Raw genomic sequence first — 18,833 nt, 5'->3', positions numbered from 1 at the left:
ACTGATTTTGGTGAAGTTCCCAGCACCCAAAAAAGTAACAAGTTCCTGAATGACAGCACCAAAATTTTAGCACTTTAATGTTTCCTAAGTAAACATGACTACCAAAATGGATATTTGAGAGTGCATTAGTATACAAAGAAGATGAGTTATTTACACTATTTAGTCAAGCTTCAGATCAATAGGGCATGCAACTAATTCCCACCAATGGGCCAAAATACATACATCCAAACACGTACTTTTTCTTCCAAGTAGTCACCCTGTTGTCCCTACATTTATTACTACCAGCTGCCATTGTTAAAACTATTTTAGAATACCCCTTGCCAGATTACCTTCGTAGTCTTTGGCGCATTCCTTTTAATACCTACATGGTAAGAAGTCTCGCTCTTTGGAGAGTGACTCACAAAGCCAGTCAAATAAGGATGATAATCAAGCTGGTGAAACATTTTTTTTAAATGATATGTGAACGTGAAATTACAAAGACCTGCATCACCTACAGCTTGTAAAAATGATGGTGAACACATGTCCCAAAGAAGAACCCCACAAAGCTTCTACATAACAGCAAGAGTGGGAATAAATGAAATTTTCTTAAAGAGTTTTCTAGGCAAGCAAATGAATAACTTCAAATTTATTTTATTATGTATATCTGTATTACTTTTAATTCAGCCTCATTTTACATTTTTAAGAAGGGTCCTTCTTAAAGTATTTTTTATCATGTCAGAATGTAGATGAATGACCATGATTTCTGCCTCGCCTGAGTGAATATCAAGTTACTATTTTCCAATATTGGATTTTAGTTGACAGTGTCCTAGCTGTCACCAACTAGCTCTGTGATATCAGCAAGGGACTCAGCTTTGCTGTTGCCTCTAGCCCCCTGTCTACAAAATGAGGGCGTGGGGCTCATATGTCTTTAAAATCTCTTTTGAAAGAATAATTATCATATATCTATGTGTAACACTATATTTGTCATATATCATAAATCCACACACTTGTCTGTGTGTTTTCAATTAAGTCCAAGCTGAAGTAACTCAAATGCATCTTATTAGAAATGATGTCCAGGCACTGATGTGTCTAGTATCTCTAAGAAAGTCTTTTCTCCCTGATAGTAATGATGACGATAAAGATCTCATCTGTATAGCACTTTTGTTTCTCCCGCATTACTTAAGTCTCACATCCTAAGAGCTGCTATCATTATCCTCATTATACAGATGAAGAAGATTTTGAGGTCTAGAGAGATTCAGTTACCCATCTAAGGTGATGGGCTAGCCCATTGCAGAGCCAGGACAGAGGCTCCTGGTCTTCTGCTTCCAATTTAAGGCTCTTTTCCTCCATCATCATTTACCTGCAACCAGTCTTTTCATTAGGAGGCAGTTTTTCCAAAGTGTCATCATTCAGAATTTACACTCCTTGAAAATAAAATCTACTGTTAAGGACCCTCTGACACCTCTTTAGACTATCCCCTTGCGTCACTACAGCTCTCTCTGCTTTTACAAACTAGTTGTTTTGTCAGCATGAGTGTGACAACAATTAGACGTCCCCTGTTTTTGCCCCATGCCTTTTCTCCTTCACAGTCATTCAATGACAAGCGTAAAAAGAGCTTCATCTTTTCACGAAAATTCCCATTCTACAAGAACAAGGAGCAGAGTGAGCAGGAAACCAGTGATCCTGAACGTAAGTAGATTCTCGAAGAGAATGTCACATGCAACACAAGAGAAAAATATTCTTCACGGGCAACACGCATGATGTAGGCTCCCCCCACGCCACACGCCTAGGCAAACAAACACGGCAGGCAGGCAGGTCAGGGCTTACTACTGTGACCAGTGTTTGGCTGCAGTCTGGATCCTTCCCTTGATGTGGCTCTTCTTTGCAGAATGCATGGGAGAGGGACTTCAGGAAGCTTGGACTTTGCTTCCAACCAGAATTTTTCTGTGACCAGGGCTGGGTTTGTCTCTTCTATCATACAGCTCTTGAGGGCTTGAGACGAATTCTTTTCTGAACAGAAATACCAGATTCCATTGCCACATGTATGTTTTGGAATTCTAGCTCATTGGGAGTGATTAAATTCTCTCTACTGATTGCTAGCACCATGTTTACACTCTTCCTCCCAGCCAGTGTTAAACACTTACTGAGCAGCGGGCTTGTCCTGGTGGATACTAAATCTAAGAATTTGTTTTGAAACTTGGAGTGGACCATTGCTCTAAGTGGCACATTTCTGTGGCAACATGAACAGTGGGCAAAAATGGCTTTTGGCGAATCTTCCTCTTTTTTATAACAGTCTTCTGATTTTTTTTTTTAACTAACAATCTTTCGAGTTGCTTTACAAATCTTTGAGTCTCAGCCCGGGGAGTTTGGGGTGAAAGTCATTTCAAAAGAAGACAGAGTGGGATCCAGATTGCTTAGGCAACATGGTCTGTCATGGTAGTATCCATTTCAACTCCACTGACTTCTTCCTTCCTCTTCCGTGGCTGTTCTTCCTCTCTCATTGCTCTCTCTGGGGACTTCCATGCAGGACATCCCCGGATTAGGTGACGACGGTTATGGAACAAAGACTCTGAGTAAGTTCCCAGGAATGGTCACTGTAACTTTTCTTTTCTTTTCCTTTCCTTTTGAGTTTGGCTTTTGTTCCTTTTCTTGAGGGCCTTTCACTCCTAGCATGCACAAGATACGAGTTTTATGTTACCTAGCTGTGAATGCTCCTCCAGAGTAATTTCAACCGTTTTGTTCTGCATGTCAGCATTGAAAAGCAAAGTGTGTCAGGCACTGTAACTTCTGTTGCAGTTCACACCTTCCCTTTCTGACCGTGTGATGTGGCCAACATGGTCCTGATGCCAACATGGCATCCCTTGCTCTACCGCCTAACACCTCCCAGAGAGCAAGAAGCCATGTTGAAAGAAAGGGCGAGCTAAATGTTTAGAACAAGAAAGCAGAAATGTACTTTATGTCCTTTCTTCTGCCTTTTTACCCAGAAATATTTAATGACCTTGCCAACTTCCATAATTGGGGTGTACTTTGCTATTAGTAAAAGAGCTATTTTATTGTCAAAAGGAACATGCATTCTCAAAAAATAAACATTAAGCTATTTGATCTTCCATGGGTAATTCTTTGTTATTAACTACGGTTGATTTTTTTCCCCGACTTGCAGTGATCCTGCTTGGCACGTTTGTATGATAAAATTTTAGATATGTATTAATATGTTTTTCTATCAGTCGTTTATTAGCTGTATTACATCATCAGGTCTTCATTCTATAGTATAGAGTGCAAAATAAAGTATATTAAACCTTTAAATTTTCTAGTTATTAATGCCTTAGTCTGTGTCTCATTGCACTGAGCAGTAAAAAATAATAATCCTGTGTTAATCTACTATGCTATAATTTTTCTCTCTGTAATACTAACACCATTGTATAGGCACCAATGAAATAAGAACAGTATTGTGTCTTTTGCAGCTGTATCACATGTTCATTTTTTTGGTTGATTTCGTTTTGTTTTAATTTAACAGCTATGGGCAATATTCTTAGAAGCTGTTCATTTCATTTGTATTAAACAAAATAGCATTGAGCTGGACTTTGTTTTCAAGAGCTGTTTCTATAACCCTGTGTAATGATATGCTTCATCCTTCAGATTGTTAATTTGGACTCTTTTTTTAGATATATGTGTAGAAAACAAAATCTGATCAAGAGTAACTACTGATCTTTTTGAAAGATGAAAACTTTATCTTTGAGTCTCTATATGGAGTATGTCATAAAATTTTTCTTGAATTAGTGGCTAAAGTTCAGGTATTGATTTCAACATTACCCGGACAGCATCAAGTACCACCAGTTTCTAGATTTTCAACTGGGGTCGGTGGGGGGAGGGGAAGCATTTTGATATATTGTTAATAAATGAACATCACTAAAAAGTAGCTGTTATTAGAATGTCAAAAATTTGAGTGATGACCTTTTAAATCCAGAATGTGCAAATGTTTGTTTACTTTTAAAAAATTGAACAGATTTCACTAAATTTATTTGCCAGTTAACGCTATTATTAGCCATAATTTGCACTTTAGCTTGAACATATTTTCAATTTCTCTTTACATACAAAGTGGAAAAATTCTGTTATACAATATCTTGATAATAAGAGAGATTGGCTAAGCAAAACACTGAATAGTGTAGCTTCATTCTTAGTTAAAGTAAAAAAAAAAAAAAAAAAAGACTAAAAACCCTATCATCCCCAATTCAAGGTACTTGAGATAATCATGTACATGAAGATACACCATTGTTGGGTGTGTACCTTGACTTTTTTCAATAACAGAAAACAAATTCACATTTCTTTCCCTGGTGCCCCTTTGCACTTGTAAAATGTGTGCCTAAATTAGCAGTGCAGTCCTGGTCATACATGCACCAACACAAAGAGAAATTATTCATGTGATTTTGTGATTTTAACTCATGTTTTGGTTTTCCTTGGTTTCATTCTCTAAAACTAATCCTTCTAGGATGTATTAATTAACTTAATTTTGAGAATCCTTTCACAATATATACACATATCCCATTATCACATTGTATACTTTAAGTGTATTACAATTTATTTGTCAATTACACCTCAATAAAGCTACAAAAAAAAAATCCATTCAATTCATGAGAACGTACAAATACGTTTTAAAGCACTTTTTTACTGTTAGAGAATAATGTTATATATTCTTTTCCTTTTTGAAAAAATGTACAACAGTTGCCACTTTTTAAAAGCCTGAGTTCATTGCTGATGAGCATCAGAAGTCAATCACGTATTCCTCATTTAATTAACCTGATATACAAAAAACTTGATAAGTTAATGAATTTATCTTCTATAACTTAATACAGAGTGCAAATAAAATGATTTGGGGACATAAAGTCTCTAAATATGGCACATATATCCCTGTTACATCAGCTAAACTGTGTTTTCATGAAAAAAAAATTTGACATATCACTGTACAAGCAAGTTATTTAACATGAACTAAAAGCATATTTCATGCCAGGACCTGTGTTTGGTATCAGACCATTTATCCCCTGCCTGTTTCATTCCTCCAGAACCTAATAGCTATCCAAGCAAGAATCTTAAAAATAAAATCAAGAAGATATTAAGCTGATTCATAAATCATTTTTCAGTGACTCATTTCTTCCTCCAAGATTTTCTCCTCACTCACTGAAGCAGGAAAAGTCTTCAATAGTCCCTTTTCATCCTGAGAATTAGTTTAGGAAGCATCTATGTAGAAATAAATTTCAAGGGATCAACTGGCAATGTGAAATGCAATATTCCAGCAAAATACCTAAAGGCTAAAATAGAGAAACAAAAAGCTTGTAAGAAAACAATGTCTACACACCAGAAGCTTCTGAACTTAGAGTCGGGAAACGGTCCAGCTGAGACACATTGACCTTTGTAACATGAAACTGGAAAATCAGTCCCGTATGAATGGGGTTAAAGTATTTATAAAAAGAAAAGTGCTTAGATGGACATTATACATTTTTTGTGATTAAGGGTGCTTTCCTGTTTACTAAAAAGAAGCCCAAGCAATCAAGTAGCAGCTTCCTGTAAAATGGAGATAAAGTTTTCATCTTTTGTATCTTACGGAGTTTTCTTAATGCCGTCTCTTCTGCAGCCTTTCCCTTGCCTTCTGCTTACACTTGTAGTAGCCATGCATGAATGTATTCCTTCGCGTTCTGGCTGCTCTCCAATGCTTGGTATTTCTTTAATTTGCTGTGCTGTTCTTGCAGAACATGTTTCTTCTAATGCCAGCGATAGCGAAAGTAGCTACCGTAAGTTATTGCTTTGGTTTGTGGTTCTTTCCTTTGCAATTGCTCCATTGCCTGTGGTGGTCACTTCAGATTTTTGCTGTTGTTGTGTTCCAGTTGCTGCCCTTTATCATCCTCATCCAAAGCAAATGGCTTGAAATGAAATCGTCGTTTGATGTGGAAAGATACAAAACACACTAGGGCCATCTGTGGACTCTTTTGTGATCTGTGCAGGCAGTAGCAGTCTTGCTAGTAAACAATTCCAGCCTCTGTTGGCTGCGGCCTGCTGATGCACTTCTCCCAGAGAAGATGGGAAAGTTCAACCTGGTGGACTTTGACATTCTGCCCCCTAACATAATTAAAACTCCCTGCAGGAGGGATGAAAAGTTTGATTTCCCTTCTCATTTTGCCTTTACTTTCTGTTCCTGGCTCCCCTTTGCGAGAGAAAGCTTGAGAAATTACAGTGTTCCTTTTAAATTGAGTGTGAACTTTTATATCTCTTCTCTCCTTGATTAATATTTTAAGGTAGATACTGTGATATATCTAACTTTATTTTTTTTGTTGGTTGGGAAGTGATGAAAAAGTTTCATCCTCTAATGTTGAAGGAACTCACTTTTTTTTTTTTTAAGTTAACAAATCTTGGATCAGAAAGCTTAACTTTCTGAAAAGGTAGGTGATAAAAATTATCTCTGGTCTTTTTTGGGTCACCTCAAGCCATTTGCTTAGTGTATAAAAATTTTCACCAAACACCAAGCAATCCCTGTGATGCATTCTTGTGGTTTCTTACCACCTCTTACTGGTTTTTGGTGACCAACGTAGGTACATATTACTACTGGGATCCTCACAACTTCTATAATATTTATTTGCCCTCCTTCATAAAATGGGTTTACTCAAAAGCAATTACTGAGGATATTAGAAAACTACAGGCCCAATACAAATGATCCACAGCTACCAAGAGAGAAATTGGTTGGGTTTTTTTCCCCTTTGAATCGTGTATTAATTAAAATTAAAACACTCTTTATTTTTTTCCTTCCATTACAGCATGGTTACGTTATAAAACCATGCCTTTTTTGTGGTGGAGTACCCACTGGTATTCTTGGAATGTGACAGATTCAATGTGGATTTTGAGAAAGACTTCATAGAATCAGATTGGTAACAAATAGAAAAAAGCACAAAAGAAGAAAAGTGCCAGATGGAGGGAGGGACCAGAGGAGGAAGATGAAATGAAAACAGATACCTTTGATCAATCAGATAATATTAGAACCACCTAATTTTCTTCCACAACAGAATGGCAAGTCTTATTGGTGAAAGGTATCAAAGGGTTCTTGTTCTCAACATGAGCCTTAATGTTTTTCCCTTCTTCCCACTCTTAAAATTTTATGATTTTCCCAAATTGGCAAAACACTTGCCTCCCCCTTCCCTTCATTGAATTTTAAAAGAAAGAGAAACCAGGCCAAGAAAAAGTGACCAAAAATTGCCTTCCTGACACATGAGGTACCCTCAATTTAGTATAAGGAAAAATATAACTTGTGTGTAGGGTTTCACAGGACCAATGGCCCTCGTTTCTCTGATATTCAGTTCTAAGTGTTGTGCTTCCATCCTGCAGAAGCAGGTATAGAAAGGGGAAACATCATACCTTCTCCTTTCAATTCTCTTTACAGAAAGTAGATATAAGAACTATGCTTTTCTTTGTAAATCCTTCTTAGAGTATTTTAGAGGCCCCTGTTTTCTCTTTCAGGGGTAGGAATATTCTTCCCAGAATAATTAAGTTAGAAAAATTGGCCCAATGCTTTCAGCTGCTTAAGTTTTTGGTGGTGATGCTCTAAGATGACGTCAATAAGTCTTCATTATCAAATAGTAGGTGCACATAAATATTTACTGGTGAATAAAATAAGCACTTGCAGCAGCTTGAATTATCTATGAGAAGAGAGAAGAATTGGAGCTGGACTCTATGACATTAGGAGAGCAAATGTAGAGTCCAATAATCTATATTGGCCTGGGTCTCATCTGAGGTTACAGTTCAGCCACTCAGATTGCTTTCTTCACAAATGAATAAAAGTAAGAACAGTCTTTGTTGTAGCTCAGAGGAAAAATTTCCATCTTTCCCCAGGATGGAAATATGAGGAATTATGGAGGATTATTCATTTATTCAGTCAACATCTACCATGCCATGCTCTCTTCACAGGCACCATGAGAGCCAGTATGAATCTCAACCAACTCTAGAACTCAGCACTCAAACAACAACAAAATACACAAAGTGCAGCAGTTTCTAGGGTAAAAGTCTTGCTGAAGAATAGGAGAGACTTCAGAGATGATTTCAAAGGAAGTGACCTTTGAGCTGAGTTTTGGAAAGATGAAGTGCTTGCCAGCTAGACAAGTTGAGGAAGAAATTTCCAGGTAGGGCAGTGGCAGGAAAGAAGGCATGGAGACTTGCAACATGCCATGGTTGGAACAGACATTGTTTTCAGAAAATTGCCATTTTGAAATCAAAATAACTGCATTTTTGTATTGAATTCCTGGGTTTTTCTGTAATTATGACTAACTTTTATGTTTATGAACAGTAGTATAGACAAATACTATAAAGACCCTCGTTCACTGTTGTCCAGGTATTATTTTTTTACTCTTAGAACCATTCTGTGTCCACTCTGGGACACAGTGGCTTTAAAAAATGGTCAGTGGTCAAAACAAAGTCCCAGACCAGGATGTCTCAGTGCCCCAGAGGTACCATTCACACTGCATCCGGGACTCATATGTTGTGACAACCTTAAGTGAAGCCGCATGTATTTCCTGAGATATACACACATGCACACACATTTACACAAACCTCAATTTCTAATAAACAGCTCAGACATTTCCTGCACCATCTCAAGCATTATAAAAAAAGAATTTGTCAAAGCCCAACTGTACTAGCACTAGCTATAATGCAGTTAACTACAGCACACCTTGTGTAATTCTGCAAAATACCCCCTCAAAACTCTCTTAATTAAGGACTAATTCCAGATTTCTCTCTGTCAACAGAGTAGTACAGTGAAGGCTTGTATCTGTGGTGGTTTTTGTATCTTAGCTTTCAAACGTCCTCATATTAGGATGCAATAAAGACCATCCATGTAGGCATAATGAAGACTGCAAGTCTCTACAGCTGAGACCTGCCTTCCCCAAAGCTCATAAAGTTCTTTATGTCATCACTGGTAGAGGGGAACTGATGATTATCTTTCTATTCTATTGGTGTTCATCAGTTAAGTAGGATTTTCAAAATGATCTGAATGTAACTGAGTGCTGATATGAGGAGACCCAAAATTTTTCCACTGGAATCCATCAAAAAAAGCCCATATTCTTCTCCTTTCTCCACTCTGCTCAAGGATTGCCCTTATAAATCCTCTAGTTGTTTGGACTTTGTAAAGCAATTTTTCATTATATATTTTCTTACTTGATTTCTGCAATAAAACAGTGAGATATGTCTTATATTAACGTTCCATTTTACAGATGAGGAAGCTAAAGCTTCAAGAGGCTGCATAATATAGTGGCATTATAAGACCTGCAAGAGATTTTACTTCTGAATTCCATACATTGTCACTCTGCCATATAGTTTGTAATCCAAGCCTCTTTATGTTTTAAACAGTACATTTCAACTATTCCATACCAGCTACTGAATTAATACAAGCAGAAACATTTATGTAGCATTAACTGTGCACTAAGCCTGGCTTTCTGTGTACATTAACTGATTTAATCTTCTGAACTCCTATGGAGACACTGAACCACCAATTCACTATGTGACCTTGAAGAAATCACCCATCATCTTTGAACCTCAGTTCTCTCTTACATAAATTGAGTAGCCTGAGTTACAACAGAGATGGCAGGCAGATTTTAACCAAGATCCCAATGCTGACCCATGGATAACAGCCACCAGAAGAATTGTATTGAAAAGTACTGAGGCCAAGTTGAAGCCCAGCAGTAATGGGGGCAAAGATCAATCTGTGATGCTTATCAAGGGCACGAAATGGGGGAGTGACAGCGTGTGCTCCATACTTGCCATCTATGAATCACATGAGCTCCAAACCCTTTCTTAGCACTGATGTTCCATACCTCACCTCTAAGAACCTAATTTATTTTTAATAATCATCAAATGCAGGTGCTACACACTAAATTTAGAACATTAAGTGTACTGCCCCTGGTCTTCCCTTCCCTCCTCTCTCTTTTCTAGTTTCTAAAAACTCCTAGCAAACACCAACTTGCTTTTCTAGATCATGAGGACATCTGAAGGTCTTACTCTGAGTCCCTCTAGTTGTGACTTGCTTCCAGTTTAAACACAAAGGTCTCACGGAGACTGTTAACAGACGCCTCTGCTGACTCCCTGACAGTTGCAGCTCTCTGCACACAGCACTGTGCTGCTCTCCCACTTTCAGCCATGCACTTGCCAAAACAAGACCAAGTAATAGTTTGTACCTTTTTGTTAGCTGTTATTTCTAAGTGCCAACACCTCCTGAGAAAAAAATAGAAAAACTACTAAGAATGACTATTGTACAGAGACGACACACAGCAGCATTAACAAAAAAAACAGTTGGTGTTTATAGATGAAGCACTGTATGGCCTCCCAGTAACTCTGACCTGGGTTCAGCTCCTAAGTTTGCCACCCATTCTTTGTTCATTGGTAAGGTGTCCCTTTTATCCCCATCCCAACAGAAAATTCTACATCCCTTTGAGTAGTCAAAAAAGGTGTGGTTTTAAATCTTGACTCCACTACTTAATAACTGAGGAAACAAGCCCCATTAACATCTCCAAGCCTCAGCTTCTTCATCTGTAAAATGGGGTTCATTAGAACACCGACCTCAACAGAAATGGCTGTGAAAAATAGAAAGCAATGGGTGTGAAAGCCCTTTATGGCCATACAGATGTGAATTGTCTTTCCTTTATTACTGTGACTCTTTTCCCCCCTTCTCTTAGTCTCCTTCACATTCCCTGTAGACCTTTTCGTTCCCACACATGAAAGTAAAAATTGGCTTCAGGTGCTGTAATCACAGCTATTATGTAATCCCATCCATGACAGCTTCCCTGCAGGCTTCCTAACATAGTACTTGATTGGTACAGGGTCTTTGGAAGTGGGATGGACCCTAACAAAAGGATGCTACCACCAGTCTTCCTGCTGTGAACAAGAACCAATGCATTTTGTAAGTTAGAAAGTAAACCAGAAAGCAGTGGATAAACAAAAGAACTACAGAACTCTCGAACAAAGTTAATCAAAGCTGTGTTGCTTTGTCCTAGTTTTCTGAATCACAAATTAAACATCCTGACACCAAATATCTTATTTAAGGTTTGCCTTTAGACTGTCCCATCAGAATGATCTGTAAGGACATTGGAAAAAGATTCCTATGGGAACATGACGTGTTATATTTATTTCGAGAAAACCACACTTCCCAAAATGAAAGCATCCAGACAGAAACATAAAGTAAAACCTATCTTTGGCCTCATTACTCATCCCATTTCCTACCACTAAAATCAGAATGCAAATTCATTGACATTTTTTTCTATGATGAACACTGGGACACCATTGGTAAATGAAACCCAGTCCTTGCCTTTATGTAGTTCCTTGTCTAGTAGTTGAGAGGCTAAGTATCTCCTGGTGTTTAAAATCTTTGTTGCCCAGTGATCAGGATTCTCCTCTCACATATTAATCGTTCCATAAAGATTTCCCCGTAAAGTTACAGTCTAACACTGCAGTACTAGTCTGCCATGTTGCTAGCCCCAAAGCTATACTTTGTCCCCAACTATTTTAACAGTTACCTTCTGAATTCCTATGACCTCTACCTGTCTCAGGCTTTAGACAACTGAAGTCAATCACTTTCATTATTTTTTGGCCTAGACTGTGTAAATTTCAGCTGTTTAGTTTACAAAAGGGAATCATATTGTACTGAATAAAAAATAATAATTGTGACTCTGACTCCTCACATACTAAACCTGTGACCAGGTGTGGAAAAGTCCCTGATCATCCCTGGAGCAGCCATGAGTAGATGTCACTGAGAAGGAACATCAAAGCTCATTCTCCATGTCATGAGGAAGTAGCTTAGTCTAGCAGTGCCATTCTCAGGGTAAACTTGCTTGAAGGTGAAAAGAGATATGACTCTGGCCTGGTGCCATTTCTCACACTTGAAAAAGTAAGATACTCTCAACCCCTTCCTCATCCCAGCTACCTAGTCTCCAGGGAAGACGTCTATGCTTCACAGCTTTATCCATATATTGCCTAATACCTCCTAAATTAGTTGTCATCAAAACTGCTTGTAAATATTAATTCCTTTTATGAAATTAACTCACTTTTCCTGATTCTGTAGTTATTGAAGGAGGAGCACATGATATTGACGATGGAATGTATATCTATAGGGGGTTGAGAAGAGAAAGCAATGGGATGCATGGCCCTTTGGTCTCAGGAAAAAATACCTCCTAAAACACTCCTCTACAGAACAGCATACAGGAAGTCCTTTCCAATAGCTCTAAACTATTTCTGTATCAAAAGGCTATCAGTACTGGGCCTAATGAGGAGAAAAGAGTAGACCCTTCTGGGTTCACAGCTGAATCAGGCTAATCTCATGCCCAGTTCATCAACTGGGTGAAACACATGTTTGAAAAAGTTAATAGCCTAAAACCAATTAACTTTCCATAGTTATTTGTTGACTTGAGGCTCACTGTGAATCAGAAGGCCTGTAGTAAATGTCATTGGAGGGGCTGACACTTTTATTACGTTGTCTTCCTTAGTTCTCTTTCCAAAGTTTTAAGGCTAGATTTAGCAGTGATTCTAATCGGTGATTTAGAGGCCTCCTCAATTTTTTATCTCCTTGAACTGATCCAGCACTTTCTTAATGAATTACCATTACAGTAAAATCTTCCATGTCCCATGGTATATGCTGATGAAGTTTTTGCAACATAAATGAACCAAGCAGACACTTGCTTTTGAACAATGTGCTTTTTTGGGAAATTAAATAGAAGATGAAATATCAGGTCCAGGAATTCTGATAATGTGGAAACAAACTATTGGACGGACCTCTCCTAGAACTGAATGGTTTCATTATAAGTATAAGTAATAGGGACTCCACTTCTCAGCATCAGAAAGAAGGCAGTCTCATAGGTCACTGCCCTGCTGAACTGTAGGTAGTTAGCCTCCAGTCATTGCTTAGAGTTATGACCATCAATAACCTGATACTATAATAGTGCTAAAGAGTTTTATGAGGATGATGAAGGGATTTGGGGGGATGGCTCAAGGAGAGAGAGCAAGGAAAATGACCCCTGAACTGTGTCTATTTCCTGTGTTTCAGAGCAGGGCTTGTAGCTGTGGTGTGTGGTATATGACTGGTTGTTAGTTCACTGTAATTTTCCTTTCTTCTCTTCTCAGGAGGGCAAGAAGACTTCATTCTTTCTTATGAGCCTGTCACAAGGCAGGAAAGTAAGTTTCCCAGCATGCTCTGGTTCCTGATTTCCAGGCCACATCAGGTGACATCATTATAGCAGCCAAAGAGTGAAGGACTAAGGATGATAAACTCAGCCTAATGCTCCACTGTCCCCAGACTAGTCTCTGCTCTCTCATTGGCTCTATCATCAAATAAACAACTTCCCTGCTAAGCATGGGCAGTGACAGCTCCCACGAGGATGGAGCTACCTTCCAGATGAGTGGTCCTAAGTGGAAGGAGCCCATCGAATCACTAAAAAGCCCCACCTAAAGGACAAATGGATAAAATCTCCTGGGAGACTGATGTCCACTTAGAATTGAGAAAGGCTTTCTAGCAGACCTGTCCTAAGATACCAGCCATCTTCTGGGCTGCTCCAGAAGCCTGTATTTCTTTTTCTGGGAGGCTAATGGCTATTGACAAGCATATTGCTGAGAAGATTCAAGCATCGAGGAGGAGTTGTACCAAATGGACTTTAGAGTTCTTTCTAACGTCATGATACAAAGGAATTAGGAAAACCCCAGAAGAGAATAGAGAGCATTTGGAGCTGAGGAAAAGAAATTATAAAAACATAAGGTGTCATTATACTAACAATTGCTTCTTAAAGTCATTATCTAAACAATGGCCAAACAGCTGCTTTGGAATCTTTTTTCACCCATTCAACTGACTAAATTCAGTAGTTGTTTTGACATTGTAAGGCAAAACCTGAGAGTAAGCAAAACTCTTCCAGATGTTTCTTTTCATTGACAGACACTGCAGTTGCTTTTCCCTATTGGTAAATTCCAGAAAGTAGGCACAGCCAATATACTGAATGTTGAACATCAATTTCTCATGCAGGGCTGTATGGGCAATTCATCCAATGAAGTAACGCCCTCACCAGTTCTGTTTGGCATTTTTGCCTTAGCACTCACCCATGCAGAACAGTTTTGCAGTCATGTCCAAGTCTTCCTCCTCATTTGCCTCTTCCCTTTCCTCTTTGCAGTAAACTATACCCGGCCAGTGATTATCCTGGGTCCCATGAAGGATCGGATCAATGATGACTTGATATCTGAATTCCCTGATAAATTTGGCTCCTGTGTGCCTCGTAAGTATCATTTCTCATCTTGCTAGAAGAAAAGCTCGACTCCTTTTGAGACGATAAGGTATAATTCTGTTCCTCTGATGGTCTCTCCACTGATGCAATACTGTCAGTTACCTATTATCTGAGCATCTTTTATTAATCTGAGCACCTTTCTTAATTTTCTCTGCTTAACACTTTTCATCAGCGCTGCCATATATTGTTCTCTATTTAGTGAGCATAATATGTTCTCCAAACTGACTGTGGTCCCCTAGGAGGCAAGATAAATACTTTCTTTATAACTCCCATAGCATTTAAAATAGCATAAGATTATTGATCGTCATCAGTATGTTCTTATAAATTGATTGAAATGCCATGGAAGCATCTTTTCCCATAGAATAAGAGAGATCAGAAACAAAGCCATATATTAAAATCATCTCAGGATGACTTAGGGCCATGTGTCAATCCCAAAACATGTGTGATAACAGTCTAAGGTATTGAGAGGATGAAGACAAGAAGGTGTATAAAACCTTAATCTATGCTGCAGGCCATTGTGGACTTTAATCTGCTTTCTCGTCCTTATGGACAATCATCAGGTCTTCTGGTCCCTCTGTTTATAGCCCTCTAAGGATCCATCTGCTCTACTTCCTCCCATGCACCACACCTTCCCATTCACCCACTACTGCCACTGTGTCACATAGATATGTGTAGAGGCCTTCTGTGTGTGTGTGTGTGTGTGTGTGTAAACAGAACCTCCCCCCACCAAGTAATTTCAATTTATTAGATAATTGAGCTCTTAAATCTGATTCCAACAAATATTTTTTTTCTCATTCCACATTTTTAAGCTTTTTGTATGCTTTGAAGTGTCTCTAACACCTCAGCACTGCAGATGTCACCCAGAATACCTAACAATAGCAGGAGTTGCATGTGTGTGAGTTCACAGAGGGGAGCTAGGGTGATTGCTGTATGTCATGAAACTATTCCAGCAAGGACTCTGGGAAAGGATCCTGCCACAGAGAATATCTTGAGAAGGTGTCCAGACATAAACGATCCAGACAAACCCTACTCCATTCATAGCAGCCTCCAGTGTGTTTCCCCACTTTGGAAAGAAAAAAACCCAGATGGTCCTTAAACACCATTCCTACTTTTCCCTCTACCTTGTGCTCTTTCTCTTGTTTTAATAGCACTATTTTACGATAACTAATGTGTGTTCATTGTACAAAACTTGGAAAATGCCAAAAAGAAAGTTAAACAAGAAAATAAAAAATATACAGAATTTCACATAGGATCCAGAGATAACATCATTGTTAATATTTTCATAGATTTTTGCCTAGTCCTTCTTTCTATGCACACATTTTCTCCTCTGATTGGGTACATTTTGGATGTATACAATTTTTTTGGCTTAAAAGTATTTTTAAAGTATTTGAAATTCCATATAAATATTTTAAATTATTATATAATAATTAATCATTCCTCATTTATGAGTATTTGGGGATGTCTCTACTTTTCTCTAGTTGTAATTATGTTATAATTATTATTTGTAATTTATAAATTAATATAATGAATATCTATATGGATAAATCTATATCTGAATCTTTGATAATTTTTAAGATAGATTCCTAGGAAGCGAGTACCTGAATCAAAGATTGGAAATATTTTAACAACTTTTATTTATACTGATAAATTGTTTTCCCCTCTCTTCCTACCAAGAAGTTTAACCACCTCTAACCATGGTTAGAGTTGATGACTTTTAGTCTTACCTTAAGACTTTTAGTCCTACCTTTTACATCTTTTTAAATCCCTAAATGTGTTTTTACTGTATATCCATTTTTTTCTCCCTACTGGTTATATGACACACTTTCTTGTTTTTGTTGTTGTTGTTGTTGTTGTTGTTGTTTTGTGTGTCCTATAATCTTTAATTGTGTATTGGACATTGTGACACTACATTACTGACAGTCCAGATTTGGTTATCTTTCTTTATAGAATATTGTTTTTGTTCTGGCTGATAATAATTTACTGGCAAATCAGCTTCTTCAGTTATGACTTGGTTACACACTTTGTGAAGATAGCTTTAGAATAAATCTAGAGTATCCTTCTAAATTTTGGCCTTTTCAGGTACTCAACCAAATGCCCAGTTCTGAGTGAACTCCGGTGTCACCTAGCACTATATAAGCCCTAGACCTCCCTCTTGGAAATGGAGGTGGAATGAATATAGAGTTCCCCTCGTGGGTTTCTCCTCTCTCAAGATCACAGCCTTGTGTTGCCTGTTGTCTGATGCCTGGCAATGGCTGTTCCATATACTTTGTCTAATTTTGTAGTTGCTGACAGTGAGAGGCTAACTGGTACCTGTTACTATGTCATATTACATATTTTTGTATATCTGTGTTGGGGGTATGGTAAAGAAAATAACTGTAAAGGACATTTATGAATATAAATTATCTTAATTTTATTATTTTTGTTTTATATAGATACTACGAGGCCAAAGCGGGACTATGAGGTGGATGGCAGAGACTATCACTTTGTCATTTCCAGAGAACAAATGGAGAAAGATATCCAAGAGCACAAGTTTATAGAAGCTGGCCAGTACAATGACAATTTATATGGAACTAGTGTGCAGTCTGTGAGATTTGTAGCAGAAAGGGTATGTTCACCAATCATCTTATACCTCCCCTAAAGAAGGTTCCCAGGTGGCAAACTGCATTGTTTGGTCATTACTCTTTCCTGATTGCAGGTGTAAATTTTGATTAAATATTCCTTTTAAGACCTCTAAGCAGAGAATCACTTTAGAACAAGGTCATTAATCTTTGTTCTAATCTCAGTAAAGTATGCTGACTGACTTGTGGGGAGGAAGGTGTTATAAACCTAAAGGCAATTAACAGCTTGAAGTTTATGGAAATTCACTTTGTCCTTGACTCACTCATCTTTGGCCCCAGTAAACAGCTTTGAATTTATTAAGGAAGCTTTGTTACTCTTGGTTGTTTAGATCAGGAACCTCAATTCTTTTTGTTAGCAGGAGTTACATTTTATCTCCCTGAAAACTTGACACTCTCTTGGAGGAGTAGGTAGATGAAGAGGGCTAGGGACTAGCCTACTGTTGGCAGAAATTTCAACTTAGTGGGGTTTGAATACTGTAATTCCCTTCTTGCTGGTAATATCGAAGGCTTAGAAAAGAAGAGAATGTTCAAGAGAGAACAGGATAGGAAGGCACTTGAATGTGGCTTTAAGATCTGCCTATAGATAGAGAGGGGTGTCTGGGTGGCTCAGTCAATTAAGCATCTAACTCAACTTCAGCTCAGGTCATTATCTCATGGTTCGTGAGTTTGCGCCCCACTTTGGGTTCTGTGCTAGGTGTGGAGCCTGCTTAAGATTCTCTGCCCCTCTGCCCCTCCCCCATCTCTCCTCCTTCTCTCCTACTTATGCAAAAGCTCTTTTTCTCTATCAAAAAAAAAAAAAAGATCTGCCTATAGAGTGTTCCTAATCTGTCAACACAGAGGATTTATTTTATGAGAGAAAAGAAAAGAGTTAAGAACCAATACATTTGTTATACAATTCATACTTGTTGGGTTGATTTTATTTGATTTGACACAACTTTTTGATGTACTGATAAAAAATTAAAGAAGAAATTTTAATGTCTATCTGAGAATACAGGAAGAAAGCTGTGTCTCTTCCTCTCTCTCAAAAATTAGGTTATATGAGCTTCATCATATTGTTTCTAACCATTTTCCTGATTATTACATCTGTTCTCCCCTTTGAAATGTAGCTATAACCTTTGTTAACTTGAAAAGTTCTGGCCAGTGAATAATCAAACAGCATTTAGACATCTTGTATAGCTGCTGTATTTCACAAATAGCAAACTTGCAATTACTTAAGTGATATAGGGTTGAACCATCTTAGTATGTTTCTCCTAGAAGAGCTCAAGTATTCATTGGGGTCTCTTTGTTTTCACGTGGGTAATACACGTGAAACTCATACAGTTTTTATTCCCCCGTTATTGATTTAGGACTGTTCCTATCTGCACAATATGTTTTTTCTCTTCTTTTGTAAAGTTCTTCTGGCCTCAGCATAATGAGGCCATTTCTCCCCGGGAGTTAGAATATCATATTTGGCAAATATATCTACTTTTCCAGAAATACTTTATAAAGCAAGCAACTCCTTGCTCTGAGAACTCATTGCAGTGGAAGCCAAGTTAAATGAGGTGTGCTATATGTAATAGGGTTTTCATTTAACAAACAAGAAATTTATATGCACAGTGCATACACTCTCTCTCAGCACTTAAGATAAAATAGTTAAGGTAACTCTTTAGCTGTCTGTCCTTGGCTATACTAGATTGAGCATATCCAGGGCAGGACACATAAAATCACTCAACAAATGTTTATGGAATTGTGCCAAATTCACGTAATTACCATTCTTTTAGATTCAACATTGGTCAGGGTAAAGCAATGAGGTATCTATTGATTCCAACCAACAATTCTGTCAGTGCTTCAAGACTTGGGTTTGATTTCCTCTAGCACTAAGATTTTGGCAAGTTACATATTATTTCTAAGCCTTAGTCTTATCTTCTGTAAAAATGTGGCTGATAATACCTATCTCATAGATTTGGGAATTTCT

At 37.9% G+C, this 18,833-nt stretch overlaps 1 protein-coding gene across 27 annotated transcripts in view; it reads left to right on the top strand.

Moving 5' to 3' along the window:
- DLG2 (discs large MAGUK scaffold protein 2) overlaps positions 1 to 18,833 on the top strand; it is a 2,060,086-nt gene that overhangs the window by 2,028,271 nt on the left and 12,982 nt on the right. For 12 of the 27 annotated variants that reach the window (XM_086678450.1, XM_086678456.1, XM_086678454.1 and 9 more), the window contains 5 exons: positions 1,569 to 1,668; positions 5,721 to 5,762; positions 13,117 to 13,167; positions 14,151 to 14,252; positions 16,694 to 16,866. In XM_086678450.1, coding sequence (XP_086534576.1) covers positions 1,569 to 1,668; positions 5,721 to 5,762; positions 13,117 to 13,167; positions 14,151 to 14,252; positions 16,694 to 16,866 — 468 coding nt within the window. Of the gene's footprint in view, positions 1 to 1,568; positions 1,669 to 2,506; positions 2,553 to 5,720; positions 5,763 to 13,116; positions 13,168 to 14,150; positions 14,253 to 16,693; positions 16,867 to 18,833 lie in introns of all 27 variants that reach the window. The other 15 variants (XM_086678461.1, XM_086678459.1, XM_086678453.1 and 12 more) reach the window with 3 other exon arrangements.

Source organism: Puma concolor, chromosome D1 (genome assembly GCF_028749965.1).
Source record: "Puma concolor isolate L17-30 chromosome D1, mPumCon1.1.hap2, whole genome shotgun sequence".
Classification (NCBI taxonomy): Eukaryota; Metazoa; Chordata; class Mammalia; order Carnivora; family Felidae; genus Puma; species Puma concolor.
Note: the sequence above shows the minus strand (reverse complement) of the source record. Positions and strands in the feature narration are given on the sequence as shown.